This window comes from Porcisia hertigi, chromosome 19, assembly GCF_017918235.1.
Source record: "Porcisia hertigi strain C119 chromosome 19, whole genome shotgun sequence".
NCBI classification, from domain to species: domain Eukaryota; phylum Euglenozoa; class Kinetoplastea; order Trypanosomatida; family Trypanosomatidae; genus Porcisia; species Porcisia hertigi.
Genome location: NC_090578.1, coordinates 335,238 through 349,638, shown reverse-complemented (window position 1 = coordinate 349,638; position 14,401 = coordinate 335,238). Strand labels below are relative to the sequence as shown.

The 14,401-nt window shown below is 56.4% G+C and overlaps 6 protein-coding genes across 6 annotated transcripts; all 6 read right to left on the bottom strand.

The window, feature by feature from the left end:
- Window positions 1–228: 228 nt before the first annotated feature.
- On the bottom strand, window positions 229–2,043 carry JKF63_05798 (uncharacterized protein; the record flags this gene model as incomplete). The annotated part of the gene is made up of 1 exon (XM_067901752.1): window positions 229–2,043. The coding sequence occupies one exon, from the start codon at window positions 2,041–2,043 to the stop codon at window positions 229–231; it is 1,815 nt and encodes a 604-aa protein (XP_067757778.1).
- Window positions 2,044–3,185: 1,142 nt separating this feature from the next.
- On the bottom strand, window positions 3,186–5,342 carry JKF63_05797 (uncharacterized protein; the record flags this gene model as incomplete). Its single annotated transcript, XM_067901751.1, has 1 exon — window positions 3,186–5,342. One exon carries the CDS (start codon window positions 5,340–5,342, stop codon window positions 3,186–3,188), a length of 2,157 nt encoding a protein of 718 aa, XP_067757777.1.
- Window positions 5,343–6,222: 880 nt separating this feature from the next.
- JKF63_05796 (uncharacterized protein) lies at window positions 6,223–6,981 on the bottom strand (the record flags this gene model as incomplete). Its single annotated transcript, XM_067901750.1, has 1 exon — window positions 6,223–6,981. The coding sequence occupies one exon, from the start codon at window positions 6,979–6,981 to the stop codon at window positions 6,223–6,225; it is 759 nt and encodes a 252-aa protein (XP_067757776.1).
- Window positions 6,982–7,632: 651 nt separating this feature from the next.
- On the bottom strand, window positions 7,633–8,343 carry JKF63_05795 (uncharacterized protein; the record flags this gene model as incomplete). The annotated part of the gene is made up of 1 exon (XM_067901749.1): window positions 7,633–8,343. The coding sequence occupies one exon, from the start codon at window positions 8,341–8,343 to the stop codon at window positions 7,633–7,635; it is 711 nt and encodes a 236-aa protein (XP_067757775.1).
- A 1,070-nt stretch (window positions 8,344–9,413) lies between these two features.
- JKF63_05794 (uncharacterized protein) lies at window positions 9,414–10,958 on the bottom strand (the record flags this gene model as incomplete). The annotated part of the gene is made up of 1 exon (XM_067901748.1): window positions 9,414–10,958. The coding sequence occupies one exon, from the start codon at window positions 10,956–10,958 to the stop codon at window positions 9,414–9,416; it is 1,545 nt and encodes a 514-aa protein (XP_067757774.1).
- A 1,181-nt stretch (window positions 10,959–12,139) lies between these two features.
- Window positions 12,140–13,714, bottom strand: JKF63_05793 (uncharacterized protein; the record flags this gene model as incomplete). The annotated part of the gene is made up of 1 exon (XM_067901747.1): window positions 12,140–13,714. The coding sequence occupies one exon, from the start codon at window positions 13,712–13,714 to the stop codon at window positions 12,140–12,142; it is 1,575 nt and encodes a 524-aa protein (XP_067757773.1).
- Window positions 13,715–14,401: the final 687 nt, after the last annotated feature.

Sequence of the window (14,401 nt, the reverse complement as noted above, 5' to 3'; positions counted from 1 at the left end):
CAAAAACAAGGTGTGCGCGTATGTCCTTCGAAGCGTGGCAGCGGCGGCGAAGAGGCAGGCCAACCTGTTAGTCGACGCCTTCTTTATGATTTTGTTCAATATTAAACACCAGTGTCTCAAGGGAGCGCCGCGTGAGACACATCATCGCGAGGGTGAGTCAGTTCTTTCTCCGTTAATACATATATATATATATATATCTGTATCCCTCTCGTTATATCTATATAAGTATTACAGTGTGGTCGCGTAGCTCTGCATCATGCGGTTCACTTCATTCTGCACATGCTCCTTGTAGTCGGCGATGTCGCCATTGAAGCGCTTCGCCTCGCCCTTCTCGACAATCCAAATCTCATCCGCGATCTGCGCCAGGAGTCGAAGATCGTGCGAGACGACCACGACAGCGCCATCAAAGGCGTTGATGGCGTCGGCGAGAGCGTCGATAGACTCGATGTCGAGGTGGTTTGTCGGCTCGTCGAGAATCATGAAATGGGGGCGTCTGTACGCCATCCAGGAAAACACGACACGCGACTTCTGCCCGTCCGAAAGGGTCCTCATCGGCGTCATCTGCGCCTTTCCAGAGACGCCAAAGCGGCCCAGGGCACTGCGCAGGATCGGCGGCTGCGTCACCTCCGGGTATTCCTGCGACATCCACTCCAGCGGTGTCAGATCCATGTTAATTTGGTCCACAAAATGTTGGTGGAAACGGGCCATGACGCAGTGTGCGTTCTTCGCCACGTAGCCTGATGTCGGCTCCAGCTCGCGGCACATGAGCTTCGTCAGCGTCGTCTTACCAGCACCATTGGGGCCGACGAGACATATGCGGGAGTCCATGTTCACACCGAGATCGAGGTTCTCGAAGAGGGGCAGGCAACCGGGGTAGTTGAAGGAGACCTCGCGAAACTGCAGCATTGGCGGCGGAAGTGGGCCGGCGCACGGGAACTCGAAGTTGATGCGGCTATCCTTGACCACCGCGTCCGTGAGACCACCACGGGTCATCTTTGCCAGCGTCTTCTCCTTGGACTGAGCCTGACGCGCGAGTTTCGCACTACCGTGTCCGAAGCGAGCAATGTACTCCTTCATGTTCTTGATTTGATTTTGCTCCCATTGATATTTTTTCATCTGGTTGCTCTCCTTCTCCTCGCGGGTGATGCAAAACTGGTCATAGTTGCCGCCATAGCAGTTCAGCTTCTTCAGGTGCATGTGGCAAATGTCTGTGCACACGTTGTTCATGAAGTCCTGCGAGTGCGAAACCATGAAGAGCGTCTTCTTGAACTTGCTGAGGTAGTTCTCAAGCCAGACGACGGCCTCGATATCTAGGTGGTTCGTCGGCTCATCCAGCAGCAGCACGGTGGGATTAATGAACAGCGCCTGCGCCAAGGAAATGCGCATACGCCAGCCACCGGAGAAGGACTTCGTCGGGCGCCGCTGCATTTCCTTCGTAAACCCGAGACCGAACAAAATCTTGCCAGCGCGCGCGGCTGCCGTGTCGGCGTCGAGCTCGTCGAGTCGCTTGTAGATTTCGTCCAGACGGCTCAGCACCTGCGGGTCTTCCTGGTCGCCGAGCGCCAGGTCCTCCATCTCGGACTCCAGGTTCTCGCGCTCCTTGTCGACGGCGAGCACGGCGTCCAGCGCAGACATGTCAGACGCCTCTACCTCATGGGAAACGTAGTAGCGGTCCACGTGCGACGGGAAAGGAATTTCATGGAACCCCAGAACGCGCAGTAGTGTGGACTTGCCGCACCCATTCTGGCCCACTAATCCATAGCGGTGTCCGCTCACAAGATTGAGCGTCGCATTCTCAAGGATGCCGTTGCCCTGGTAGCTGATGTCAATCTTCTCGACGAGAATGTCGTTCACCCCTTGGCGGTAGACGGGGTTGGCGAAGGACACCATGGCGCCGGAGCTTTTGGGTTCCGCCTCCACCTTGTCCGACTTGTTGGCCTGCACATTCGCAGCCTCCGTGGCGTCATTCCCGCCCTTTTCTGCCCCATCCTCGGTGCCCGAAGCGCCGGCTTGCTTCTTCTTGAGGTACTTTGGCTTTCCCATTCGTACTTCTTTATATATATTTATATTTATATATATGTGTGTGTGTGTAATTTTTTTTTTTGGGGGGGGGTGATGTGGGGGAGGATGGAGTTTTTTTTTTTTGATGGTGTGACGGTCCTTCTTACTACTATACCCTTTTTTTTTTGGGGGTGGGGGTGGGGGGTGGGGAGGAGGTGTATATGTGCAAAATACACTCGAATAATGTGTATATGTGCGTGTGTGCACCGGCAGGGTGGAGGGTAACGGGACCATTACATGTTCAGACAGACCGAGAGAGAGAGAGACGAGTAGTCCCAACGTATGTGAGGTGGGGGGAGGAAAGAAAAGATGGTCTGATGCGTTGCTCGAACAGGAAACGTTCCTTCATGGAGGTCAAACGGCCACATACAAAAAATGGTGCGTATGTGTCTGCCATTTGAACCAATGGAAACACAGCAATTCGGGGTACCAAACAAAGGCAGGAAAAAAACTTAAAAAATCCTGATTTTCACCCGAGTGCACCCCCCCCTCTTCCACCTGAGGAGGGGGGGGCGGGGAGAGGGCGTCTCCATTGGAGGGTCTGGGGACGTTGTACACCACCCCACAGGGCGACATGACCACTACCTCGAGCATCTCTCGCCCATGGATAAGCTCATACCCCTCCCTCTTCTCCCCCCCACCCCCCCCCACCCCCCAGAGGAGCGCTTTACAAGAGCAGGCAGGGGGAGGGGAGGGGAGAGGAGGGGAGAGAAAAAAGGGCGGCACATTACTTGACAGAACATGTTTGCCCCTTCTGTGGATGGTTCGCCTGGTGCACAATCACGCTTATTGGGGTGATATAACGGCATCCATCCCAGGTGGGTTGGAGAGAGCAAACAGCACCGCGACAACAACAACAAACAAACAAAAAGCAAAAAAAAACTTTTTTTTTCTCACAGGCTGTGGTGTGTTGACACGCGCAAAAAGTGGGGAAAATAGGGATACACACACACGCAACACGCAGGGCGTGCGAGGGTAGGCGGGCAGGAGTGAGGCAGAGATGCATTACAAAGGGAGCAGCATCCACCAAACGCCAAGCAAAGTAATGCAGACTACGTACTGCATGCGCTGTGGCCTCACCGTCCTACGGAGATCGGCGCGGCGACAGAGGAGGAGGCCTATTCCTATTGCGGTTGCTGCTCAGCCTTTTTTTGCATCTGACTTGCCGCTGCAGCAGCGCGACGCTTCTGCTCTTGGTCAATGGCACGCAGCCGCTTCAGCTCCTTCCGACGTCTCACCGGGAGATCTTTGATGTAGGAGCGCATCGACATGGGAATCCAGCGTTCTGGGTCGGGCCTTCCCTCCATATTCTTCGCAGGACGGCGCAAGAGGCGACGGCGTCGGCGGCGCGGAAGTCCACTGCCACTGCCACTTGCGACACAGTCTCCAGTAGCAGCGGCCGGCCCCTCCGGATCCACTGCCGTCACACGACGATAACCCAGTTCGTTCATGGCAGCAACACCAGGATTTTCGCGCACCAGGGCTTCGATCTCGCTCCCCGATAGCGCGGCACCACTGCTTCTGCCAGCGCCGCTCACCGCCGTCGCGGCATCCGTGTCCAGGACGCCAATGACACGCTTTGCCGCAGCCAGGTCGGTCTCAGAAAGGCACATGACCAGCAGCGCTGTTACCTCATGGTCCTTTTGCAGGCTTGCGTCAGCGGCCTGTGTTGCTTGCAGCAGATGCCCGACAGCGGCGTGGAGGCCGCGGGCCATGGCGAGGTCGTGGACGGCCCAGAACAACACCCTCTTTTTTACTGCGGCAGAATAGCCACCAGCCGTTGCGGTGAGTCGGTCACGCAACAGCGTCATGGCAGCGTCGACGTCACCGCTCTGCACCATCCACGCGGCCATCGTCATGACAGCCATGGGACGCTGCGTCACTGTGGCGTCGTCCAGCGCCTGGAGTGTTGCCACAGTGTGTGTCAGGTCGCCGTGCTCAAGGAAGAGCTGCGCCGTTATGAGTTGCATGAAGTTATGTCGCTTCCGTTTGTCTGACGCCGAGCTGCTCCCATCTTGGCGCCGCATAGCCTCCGCCTCGTAGTTGCGCACACACTCCTGCACAAAGCACGCGTTGTCTAGCGATGCCTTCTTTTTTTTGAGGTCTCGAACTGCCAGCACGAGTCGCAGCGAGTGCGTGAGATCGCTGTTTGGGTGCGCCTTCTCCATTTTCTCCACTGTGCGGGAGCAGCGATCGAGTGCCCCGGCGTTCAGCTGCAGCAGGGCTGTGTTGTACTGCACGGCGATAAGCTGCCTCGATGTGAGGCGTGACACAACCTTGACGTGTTGAGCTAGCTTCAGTTTTCGGTGCGAGTCAAAAAAGTCTGTCGTGCGCTGCAGAGCCGTATACAGAATAGCGGCGACAGCGTTTGTGACGGCAGAGCTCGGCTTGTATGTGAGAATCAAATCGACAATGCGGCGCGCGTCGTGTTCGCGGTGACGCATGAAGGCGATGTAGGCTTGCTGCAACCAGTTGCTGCTGACCTCATTGAAAAACGAGCGCTCCGGCGAGTGCTCGACAGCGTTTCCACTGCTGGTGCTCGTCGATGTCACAAGCGGGACCCCCAGCTGTGTATCCAGCGTCTCATTACCGGCGGCGAGCGCATCTTGGAGAGAGCGTAGCTTGCACCCCGGGAAGGTGGCGGCGCACAGCTGTTCTGCTTGGAGGAGAGTTGCCCTCGCTTCGTCGTAGTTTTGCGCTTCCATTTGCGCGATGGCAAGGTTAAAAAGGAGGTCAGGCGTCTTCTCCTCCGCGTCATCGCGCACCACCGCTGCAACCTTCTCCGGTGTACAAGCGGACAACGAGGCCGTGTAGTTGATCAGCAGATCCTGTTTCTCAACGTCGTCTCGGTAAGCACCGTCAGCTAGGAGGGCGGCGTACATGGCGGCCGCCTCAGCGTACTCCTCCAGATTATAATGAATCTGGGCCAGCAGATGGCGGACCGCTGTGGATGTGTGTCCCTTCTGTAGCGGTTGTCCTCGCAGCTCCACTTTGGCCTCGGTGTATTGCATGAGACGGTAATGACAGTAGGCCTTGTGCAGGTGAAAGGTGACGGTGTTTTTGAAGTGTGTATTCTCGTTCCGCAGTTTTTCCAGCGTGCTCAACGCGGCGGCAAACCGCCCAGCGTGGAGGAGGGCGACAGCTTTGCACTGCATTGCGTACGCGTGGTGCGGCTGCAGGGATAAGATGCGCTCCGCCGTCGATGCGATCTTAGATGCCTCGACGTTGTCGGACGCCGCCTGCTTGCGCAGCGTCTTCTCTAGTTTTAGTACCTCCGACATAGACGCTGTCTCTTTTTTTTTTCGAAGATACTACTGGGGAAGGTCAGCACTGTTGCAAGAGAGGGGCGGGGGGTGGGGGGGGGGGGAAGGAGCGATGGGGTGATGCAGACATACTAAACCCAGAAAGACACAAACAGACGGGGCATCATTTAAGAGGAAAGAAAATAGTTGCAGGTGTCCATTTGTTGTTTTGGAAACGTCAAGCGTGTGCGAGCGCGTGTGTGCAGTGGTGGTGGTGGTGGGGAAGGGAGGGAGGGGGGGGGGAGGGGAGAAGAGCACAGCAGGGAGCGAAGAGGTATGAGAGGGGCGGTTTCGGGGGAAGGGTAAAGGGCAAAACACCGAGCGATTGCACAATGGGAGTGCAGCAAATGATCAGTTGCTTAGACAGAGAAGGGAGCGGCACCAGCGCTCGCGTTCTTGCTGGGCTGAGAAGAGGTGTGTTCACTTTGTTTCCCCTTCTTCATTGAAGGATCAGCCCTCCCCTCCCGCTTCCATCGGCCTCAGAGCGAGAGAGGGGGTGGGGATGGGGTGAGTGGGGTGGGGTGGGGTGAGTGGGGTGGGGTGGGGTGAGGGGGGTGGGGGCATTTCAGACACCAAACATAACATGACATAACGTAGCGTGTGCATATTTCCTTTTTTTTTGTGTGTGGGGGGGGTTCACCTGTAGGCATGTTGGTCTTCCCCATGGTATGACTGAGAAGAGGGCGGATGCAAGCACGCATTGTATCCGCGATGGTGAGGAAGAGGTGCAAGGGTGGACAATCCTTCTTTCTTTCTCTTTCCCCCCGGCCTCCTCTTTGCTGCTGAAGGAAACCGTAACCTCCTGGCGCAAGATGTCTACGGCGGGAGGAGATAAGGGTGTGTGTGGGTGCTCATCGATTCAAATGTTGCGCGTGCGCCACTTGTCGTTGGTGACAAATGTGCCCCAGCGGTTTGGCGCGACGGCTTGCTCCGTGTCCACGCGACGACGCACCTCTAATTCACGCCACTCTCTCCACCGCGGTGAGCACCATCGGCTGTACTGTCCATCTCTGTAGAACATGGCGTAGTGTGCACCAAGCTCCTTCTCCAGCATAACAGAGACCATGCCCCACAGAATGTGATACATGGTCAGTGTCCACAGAACGTTACACCAGTCGAGGTCCTCTGTCACACGGCCGAACACCGTTGGCATCCATGGATTCACGCAGCCGCGGCGCGCCCGCTGGTACTCCCACAAGGCAAGACGATAGGTTCTGCTACGGGCTGGAAGGAAGCGGCGCGACATGGTCGTGCAGAGCACCGTGCCCAAGACCCAGAGCGACATGTTTGACAGCGCGGACTGCGTGTTCACCTGCATCACTGTTTTCTTGTTTTTACTCCATAGCGACTCGGAGAGGAGCGTCTGATGTGTGAAGGTGATGGCGGTGACAGGAAGGGCGATGAGCGTGTTCCGGTTCAGGAATCCGCGCCAGCCGCGTCCGTCCGTCACGCGACCGGCGAGCACAAACGCGTTGCAGACAAGGGAGAAGCAGAAGGTCGCCGAGCCGGCAAGTGCAGCGCAGCGGAGGCCGCAGCAAGCTGTGCATTTGTGGCGCGGCTCATAGTCATTAAATGGTTCCAGCGGCGCCCGCGGTCGCTGTGCCTGACCAAGCTCCATCCCCCGTGCTGCATGGAGGGTTGGCCTTACCACAAGAGAAAATCAAACAGGGGAGATGCAGGTGCAAGAAGGGGGTGACACTTGGGGGGACGGGGGAAGACCATCAACGGTGGACGAAGCTGTGCTTCTTGATGGTCTTGGTGAGCCTGTGAGGGTACGTTTGCAGGACTGTTTTTTTTACCGCCCCCCTTTCCCTCGTATTTCTCGGTTAGTCAGACGAGCGCAGCGAAGATACAACGCCCCCTCTCCGTTTGACGGACAGAGAGCCAAAAAAAAACAGAAGCGGCGGCGCACCGCTTCCCGGTGTGTGCCGAATGAAGGGCGAAGGCTGAGAGGGGAGTCCCGCCGAGTGCGCCGTATGTAAAAGTGCGTAATCCACTGTTTGTGGTCTCCCAGCGCAAAAATAAAAAAAAGAGGTGGCGACAAAATGGGAGGGTTTAGGAGGTGTGTGGGTGGGGGCTGAGAGCCGTCATTATGAGTTGAACATCAAAGATATCCGCCGAGGAATGCGCATCAAAGATCATCATCATGATGATCATGTGAGGTTGGATGAGTCAGTTGTGAGGATCTCTTCCCTCCCTTCCCTTCCCGCATGAAAGACTGTTTTTGTCTGAAAAAAACAATCTGGCAGGAAGGCAAGCAGGCTCTTCACTACCAGAGGTACCACAAGAAGAATAAAAGTAGTGCAATCCCACCGTACACCAACCACGCATCGACTTCGTTCCGCCGCACAATTTGTAAAATGGTCGTGTTCGACACACCCAGCGTCTCTAGCATATTGCCGAGTTTGTTGCCTACGCCGCCAAGTCGCCGGCCTTGATCTTGCAAGGCCGCCAGCACTTCGCGGCTCTCCGACTCCATTGCCTGCATGCGCTGCCGAGCATACTGCAGACTTTTTTTTTCACGCTCCAGATGGTCCATCGATTCGTAGTTTTGACGAAGCGCGTCAGCACCGTTGCCAACAAGAGACTTCACATTAGATACGTAGGCGGCCTGCTGTTGTGCCTTCATGGCGTAGCGGCGCAGTGTCCCTTCGAGTAGCTGTACCTCCGACAACACCTGTTCGGCACGTCTCCGTTGTAGTGGGGTAACGGTTTGCGAGCTGCCGGCCCCAGGGCGAGCGTGCAGCGTGGTGCCACTGAAGGACACAACCGTGGTGGCGGCGCGGCTGTGAACCGTACCATACGCCAAAGGCTCAACGCGGTCCGAGGCTTCCTTCGTGAGTTTCTGGACTAGCTCATAGTCCACCGTGGCACCGCGCTCGGCTTGCTCGACAAGCGAACTGAGTGTTTCCAGCGTTTTCTTCGCTTGTCGTATTTCATTCTCTACGCTGCTACTTGCGTCAGCCATGGCGGTCATCATGGGGAGGCGATTTGTGAACGGGCGCGATGTGTTCCTCCCACTTCTCTTGCGGCGTGCGAGAAAAAACAAACAAACACACAAACACACACACACACACAAGTCACACACCACCCCGCCTCCCGCCTCCCCTCTCCAAAAAGGTTAAGTGTAGTGGTTACGCGCCTCGTGGGGCTCAGGACTGTTGAGGGAGGGGAAAGAAAGATTCTGCGCCGACAGAGAGATTGTCTCCATTCAGATATCCACACGTATACACGCTAATCCGCCCACATGCACATCTAAACGTTTTTTTTTGGGGGTGGGTGGGGGTGGGGGTGGGTGGGTGGGTGTTCCACCAAACTAGAACAGAGGAGGGGGAGGGATGTCGGAGAAGGGATAACGCAGCGTAGACATGACTATCGTCATGAACCGGCCCATCCAGGTGGTGCGGGTGGGAGCGATGTTTGATCTACTAGTGCCGATTCAAGGAGGGGGACTCCCGATGCACCGTGCGGTGGAAGAGTAGATCTTGTCGGCACATACGCACGTACCTCCCAGACAACGACAACCGTACCCAACAAAATAGAGGACAGTGGGTCTGCCTTTAGACATGTATTCCTGGCACAGAGGCAATATCGATAGAGAGAGAGAGAGGGGCTGAGAAAGAGGCCCAGCGCTTTGAATACAAGACACTTAAGCAGACACAACGTAGCGGACCTGCGTGGGGGTAATCCAGCTGTAGTTCTTCTGCTGTTATCTGTTGCTCTTTTTCTTTTTCGCACCCACGTCACCGCCCTATTAGATGAATGCGTGAAAAAAAAAGAGGCAGAGATGAGAGAGACGTGCGTCGAATTCCATTTTCTGAGGGTTTAGTAAGGGAATTTGTGCGTGTGTGTGTGTGTGTCTATACGTGTTGTGTTCTTATTCTGTTCGGGGCGACATGCTCTCTCTCCCCTCTCGCCCACTGTTTTCGTTTTCGATACCGTCGATGACGAAGCATAGTCCATCGACTTCACTCCAACAGCCACACACACACACACACACACACGCACGCGCGACTATGGGCGGAGGGGGTAATCAAGTGTAACGTGTGCCTAGTCTTTCAAGTACAGGATGAAGAGGAAGAGCCAGAGGGTGGATGTGATGCTGCTGCTGAGGTACATGCAAAATATCATCCGAGCGTAGTCGCGGGCGTGGTAGTCATGCATGGTGCAGATCAGCGTTGAGTTCATGGCAGAGGGTGACATGACCGCCACGAGCATCGCAAGCAAAAAAGGCTTATCATTGGGCATGAGACCAATCTTGACGAGGAGGTGCAGGGTAAGGAAGCACACACTCGGGATTATCACAAGCCGTGTTATCACCGTGCACCAGGTGAAGATGATCTGCGGCGGCACTTTCGACGTGACCCAGCGCACAAACGCGTTCGCATGATTTCCAGACTGCGACGCGGAGACGTCCATGACGGCGCCGTCGGCGTCCCGCGGCGGCGTACCGGATGCGGGGGGGAAGGACATTTCTGCCTGCACCACCCTAGTTGGAGATGCAGGGTCGTCCTTGGGTCGATTCGCCGCGATGGAGGACCCTAGCACAAGCAGCTGCAACGGAATAGCACCGTGGCCAATGACGGACATGCCCCCGACGATCGGCTCGCCAAGACAGCTTTTCGCGAGCCACCGCAGTGGCGGTGTGAGAGAGACAAGGATGGCGGTGAGGCTGCTGAGCACCGGTGGGGACTGTAACGACTTGAACACGGCCAAGCCCAGACGCCTGAGACGTTCCCCCGCCGACTGAACCCTCTTTGCATCTCTGATGTACACCTCGCTATCCAGCGCACTTGCAGGACAGCCTCGTGGTAGCGTGATTGGCTTATCCTGCGTTTGCGAGGGCCTGTACCACTTGAGCTGCTCGCGTGCAGTGGCGGTACGGTGCTGCTCCGCTGCCGCCGTGCGCGGCGACGACACCTTGCCGTCCTCGCCTCCCGCACCCTCGTGGTGAGCAGGGGGGGCGCAGAGGTAGGAAGGCTTGCAGTTCTCACTGGCGGCGGCTTCGCTGTTCAGGTCTGTAACTGTGTCGTCCTGCTGCTCCATGGGCAGCAGCGCTTCCTCACGACTGACCTCGCGGGACTGCACATCCCTTGCTTTCGCATAGGCGATCATGGGCTCACCAATGAGCCACAGCCCCAGAGAGCAGAGCACGTTGTAGAGGAAGATGTACGACTCCGCGTCCACGACGGCAGTGTTGTTAAACCACTCGATGCCCTTCAAGTTTAGCAGCACACTGGCTGGGAATGTGAGACCATTTTGGAAGGTGCTGGCGAGGATGATGACAACGTGATACTCTTGAGTGAGAAACACGCGCACCAGCATCGAAGACAGAAACCCAAGCCCCATCGGCAAACACGCGAACAATGGTGCCCAATAGAACTTGCTCAGCTCCTCCCACGTCACGTTCATACACAGGTTCGTGAACAGAAGACATGGCAGGAACACCATCGTCGCGATGTAGCTAAGACCTTTCAGAGTTTTTTCTGGGTCAGCGAACTGCCGCGAGACGATCATCCCTGCGACGGAGCAGAGCATAATCTTGCCCACCGTCGTGGCGGTAATAATCATCAAACTCAAGTAGAAGTTGACCATTTATGCTTTTTTATTCGTTTCGTTCTTTTTTTTTTGCCATGCCTTGTATGTGAATGACCTGGCTTCGTTTTGGTGCCAAGTGGAGGGGACGGGACAGCGGGATGGGTCGGTGGATGGAAGGTGGCGACGATAGAAGGCAGTACCAGAGGGGGTAGCGGTGTAGGTATGTTTGTCTCCCCAATGTATGGCGTCTATCAGACCGTCCTCACTGGCGCAAGGGACGAGAATTCAAATGACTCGACCTCCCGTCCCCGCACCACAAAAAGAGAAACAAAAAACACGCTCACACACGGCAGGGGTAAAAAAAAAAGATTCACACGGAGAGAGAGAGAGAGAGAGATGACAGACGAGACGCTGGTGCTCGGATCGGTTTCGGGGGAGCCTCTGGGGTCAGGAATGCGTTCCTATTGTTTGCCTTGTGCGCATCAAATACTTCACGGTTCCTAAACGACGGTCCTCTCTCTTTTCACCCCGCCCCTTCAAATGAGTGAAAGATTAGGGCTAGGGTGAGTGGTGGTGGTCGTTCAACAAGAGGCACACCAACTGGCGATGCGGGCGTGATGCGATGCACAGACATGCACTCAAGACCCTACACACACACACCAACTGGCGATGGGGCGGAGAGGGTCACGAGTCGTATGATTCTTTTTCTTCCCCTTGACGTGACAATGGGCTTTAAATTTAATCGATTACATCTGCAGAGGAATGCACCCGCACCTCCTCCTCTGCCCCTCCCCCCACCACAAAATAAAAAACGTGTGGAAACAGAGGGCAGACACAGACCTACTAGAGATGCCTGAGAGAGACAGGGGAGGGGGGAGGAGGGGAAAGGGAGGGAGGATGGCGGCCACGATGGCGTGCGTTCTGTATGGGTACAAGGCCCCCCCTTTTTTTTCTTCTTTGCCTTCGGTTGTACCTTCGCCAAATCCCGTTGCCCCCCCCCCCCGCCCCGAAAAAAAAACATTAGATGAGCCGAGGAGACTCTTCTACAGTAGTAGAAAAGGCCACCCTTCTTCTTTTCAGCTCCCACGCAGCAACTCCTGTGTCATAAAGCGCTAGTGGAGCCCGTGTGTCTGTGTGCATATGTGAATACTGAGGTGCACATGCACTCTCTCACCCCCGCGTTCTTATCCCCAGGGTTGTGTGCGCGCAGTACGTCATCCCTCTCCTTCTCGTAGAGATTACTTGACGCGGTACACGCGGATCTGTTCAATTCCCTCTGCGACCTCACTCACTCTCTCCTCGTCTCCTTCCTCTTCGTCACAACCGTGAGAAGGGCCGCAGCCGCACCCGTGATGGTGATGATGGCCATCGCTTTCGTGCTCGCCTTGGTCACTGCCACCATCACCACTAGAAAGCGTGCGCCGCGTGAGAAAGTCGGATGCCACCTCGGATGTATCCACTGGTTCCACATACGACGCCAACCATGCCAGCGATGAGGCTGTCGTCTCTCTTGCGCTGTCCCCATACTCAAGGCGGCACGCCTGCCGCCACACCTCGTCATCAAAGGCACTTAATGTTTCTTCTAGAGGTGGGCTGGTCACAAGAAGATGCCCAGGGCGGTGCACAAGGCGGCGCAGCTTCAACCAACAGCGGGCGTGCTCCACCACTGAAGGACAAAAGTACTCGAAAACGTTGTGCAGCACGACGAGGGTGCTGTCGGAGAGCGCAGCAGCGGCAGTGCCCTCGAAGCAATCGCTCTCTAGTAGTTGAATGTTTGACGAGACATCCGCCAGCTTTGGTTCGACACTTTCCGCCGCGGGGGGCTGCAGAGCCGAGCTCAATTTGGGTGCGAGGCGGCGCCGTGGCGCAAAGAAGCGTCGCAGGACATCCCTGGAGATCTTGACGAACGTCGCATCCAGCTCAATGCCAACGAGCTGCACGTGTGGTGCAGCGTCGCTAGCATCGGCCACCGTGGCCACAAGCCGCTGTGGGGCGAGTAGGCCCCACTGTAGCGCAGAGGCGCAGGCCCATAGCACAATGCCGGTCCGGGAGCCGACGTCTGCAATGGACAACTGCTGCGGTGCCTCCTGAGATGTGACGACTCCGTCCAGAAGATGAGGAAAGAGAAAGCAGCTAAGGTAGACGAGCTGGTCTTGAGAGAAAGAGTGTGTAATGAACTCTGCGAGACCGATATCAGTGCCACCACAGCGGCGGCAGTACTCGCGCGCCAACTTCTTTTCTTCGACAAGCCTCTCGATGTCCTCCTCCAAGTACAGGAACGCATCCACTGCGTACACAGGAGTGGCAACTGCTGCGGCATCGCTGTGGAGACCGTTTCGCGTCGGTGCGGATGATGTTACCTCCTCACTCGGAGATCGAGTCCGCTTCTTGGAGCCACTTTTGACCGTGCAGGACTGTGGTACCTGCGGCTGAACATTTCCAGCGGGGACTGTGGGTTCCACAACAGAGCCAAACGTCACGCGCCGTCTGAGGAAGTGGCGCACGCGATCGAGGCAGCGATCCACCTCACCAACGGCACTGGTGAACGCCTCTTCATTCGTGTCGTTCTCGCTTATGTTGTCACCGTCTTCGCGAGGCGATGATGACAGCGCACCCGAAGAGGAGGGGGAGAATGCGGTGGCAGTAGCAGTGCCGTTGCTGCAGCACGAGCCGCACTTCTCCTGACGTTCCTGCTTACCATATTCTTTGAGCATCGCGCAGAGCTGATCCACCTCAGCCGGTTTCCAGTGGCCTACTTGGTGCTGCTTCAGAGTGGGCAGCAACGCAAACAACATCGCTTCCACTCGTTCCATGGTGAGTCGGCAGAGATGATTCGAGGGGGGGGGAAATAACGAGGCTGTCAAGCTGGACTGTGGTGGTGGTGGTGGTGGTGGGGGTGGGAGCAGGAGCGAGAGTTTGTGTGCCTCTATATGTGTTGCGTGTGCCTCGCAGTCGTCAGAAGTGTGTGCAGTGGGGTTCGATGGGAACTCGAAAAACGATGGGATAGAAGCGGGGAGGGGGAGGGGGGGGGGCGAAGGTAATCCATGGAAGGAGGGGGAGCAGACAGAAAACGCAGACAGCAAGGAGAGAGGGCAAGCATTCTCCCCCCCCTCCCCTCCTCCCCACCCACACACGCCAAAAAAAAAAACATTCGATTGGGGGAGGGAAGAGGAGGAAAGACACCACATCCAGGCGCTCACGCCTCCCTCTCTTCTGTTCATGCTCTGTGCATCCGTTTCTCTCTCTGTGTGTGTGTCTGTACGAGGAGGGGGGGAGGAAGGGGGAGGGGGAATGCATTCTCTTTTTGCTTGTTGCGTATTCTTTGTGTGTTTTTGGCTCTTCGAAGTGGTGGTAGTAGTGGTGGTGGTGGTGGGGTGAAGGGGGGGGGGAAGGCGCAACGAGAAGAGGCGGTCACCGCACGCTCCAGAGGTCCCGCCATCTCCCCCCCTCCTCCCCACCCACACACACTCTCCTCTCTCTCTCTAACAGAAATTTTCGCG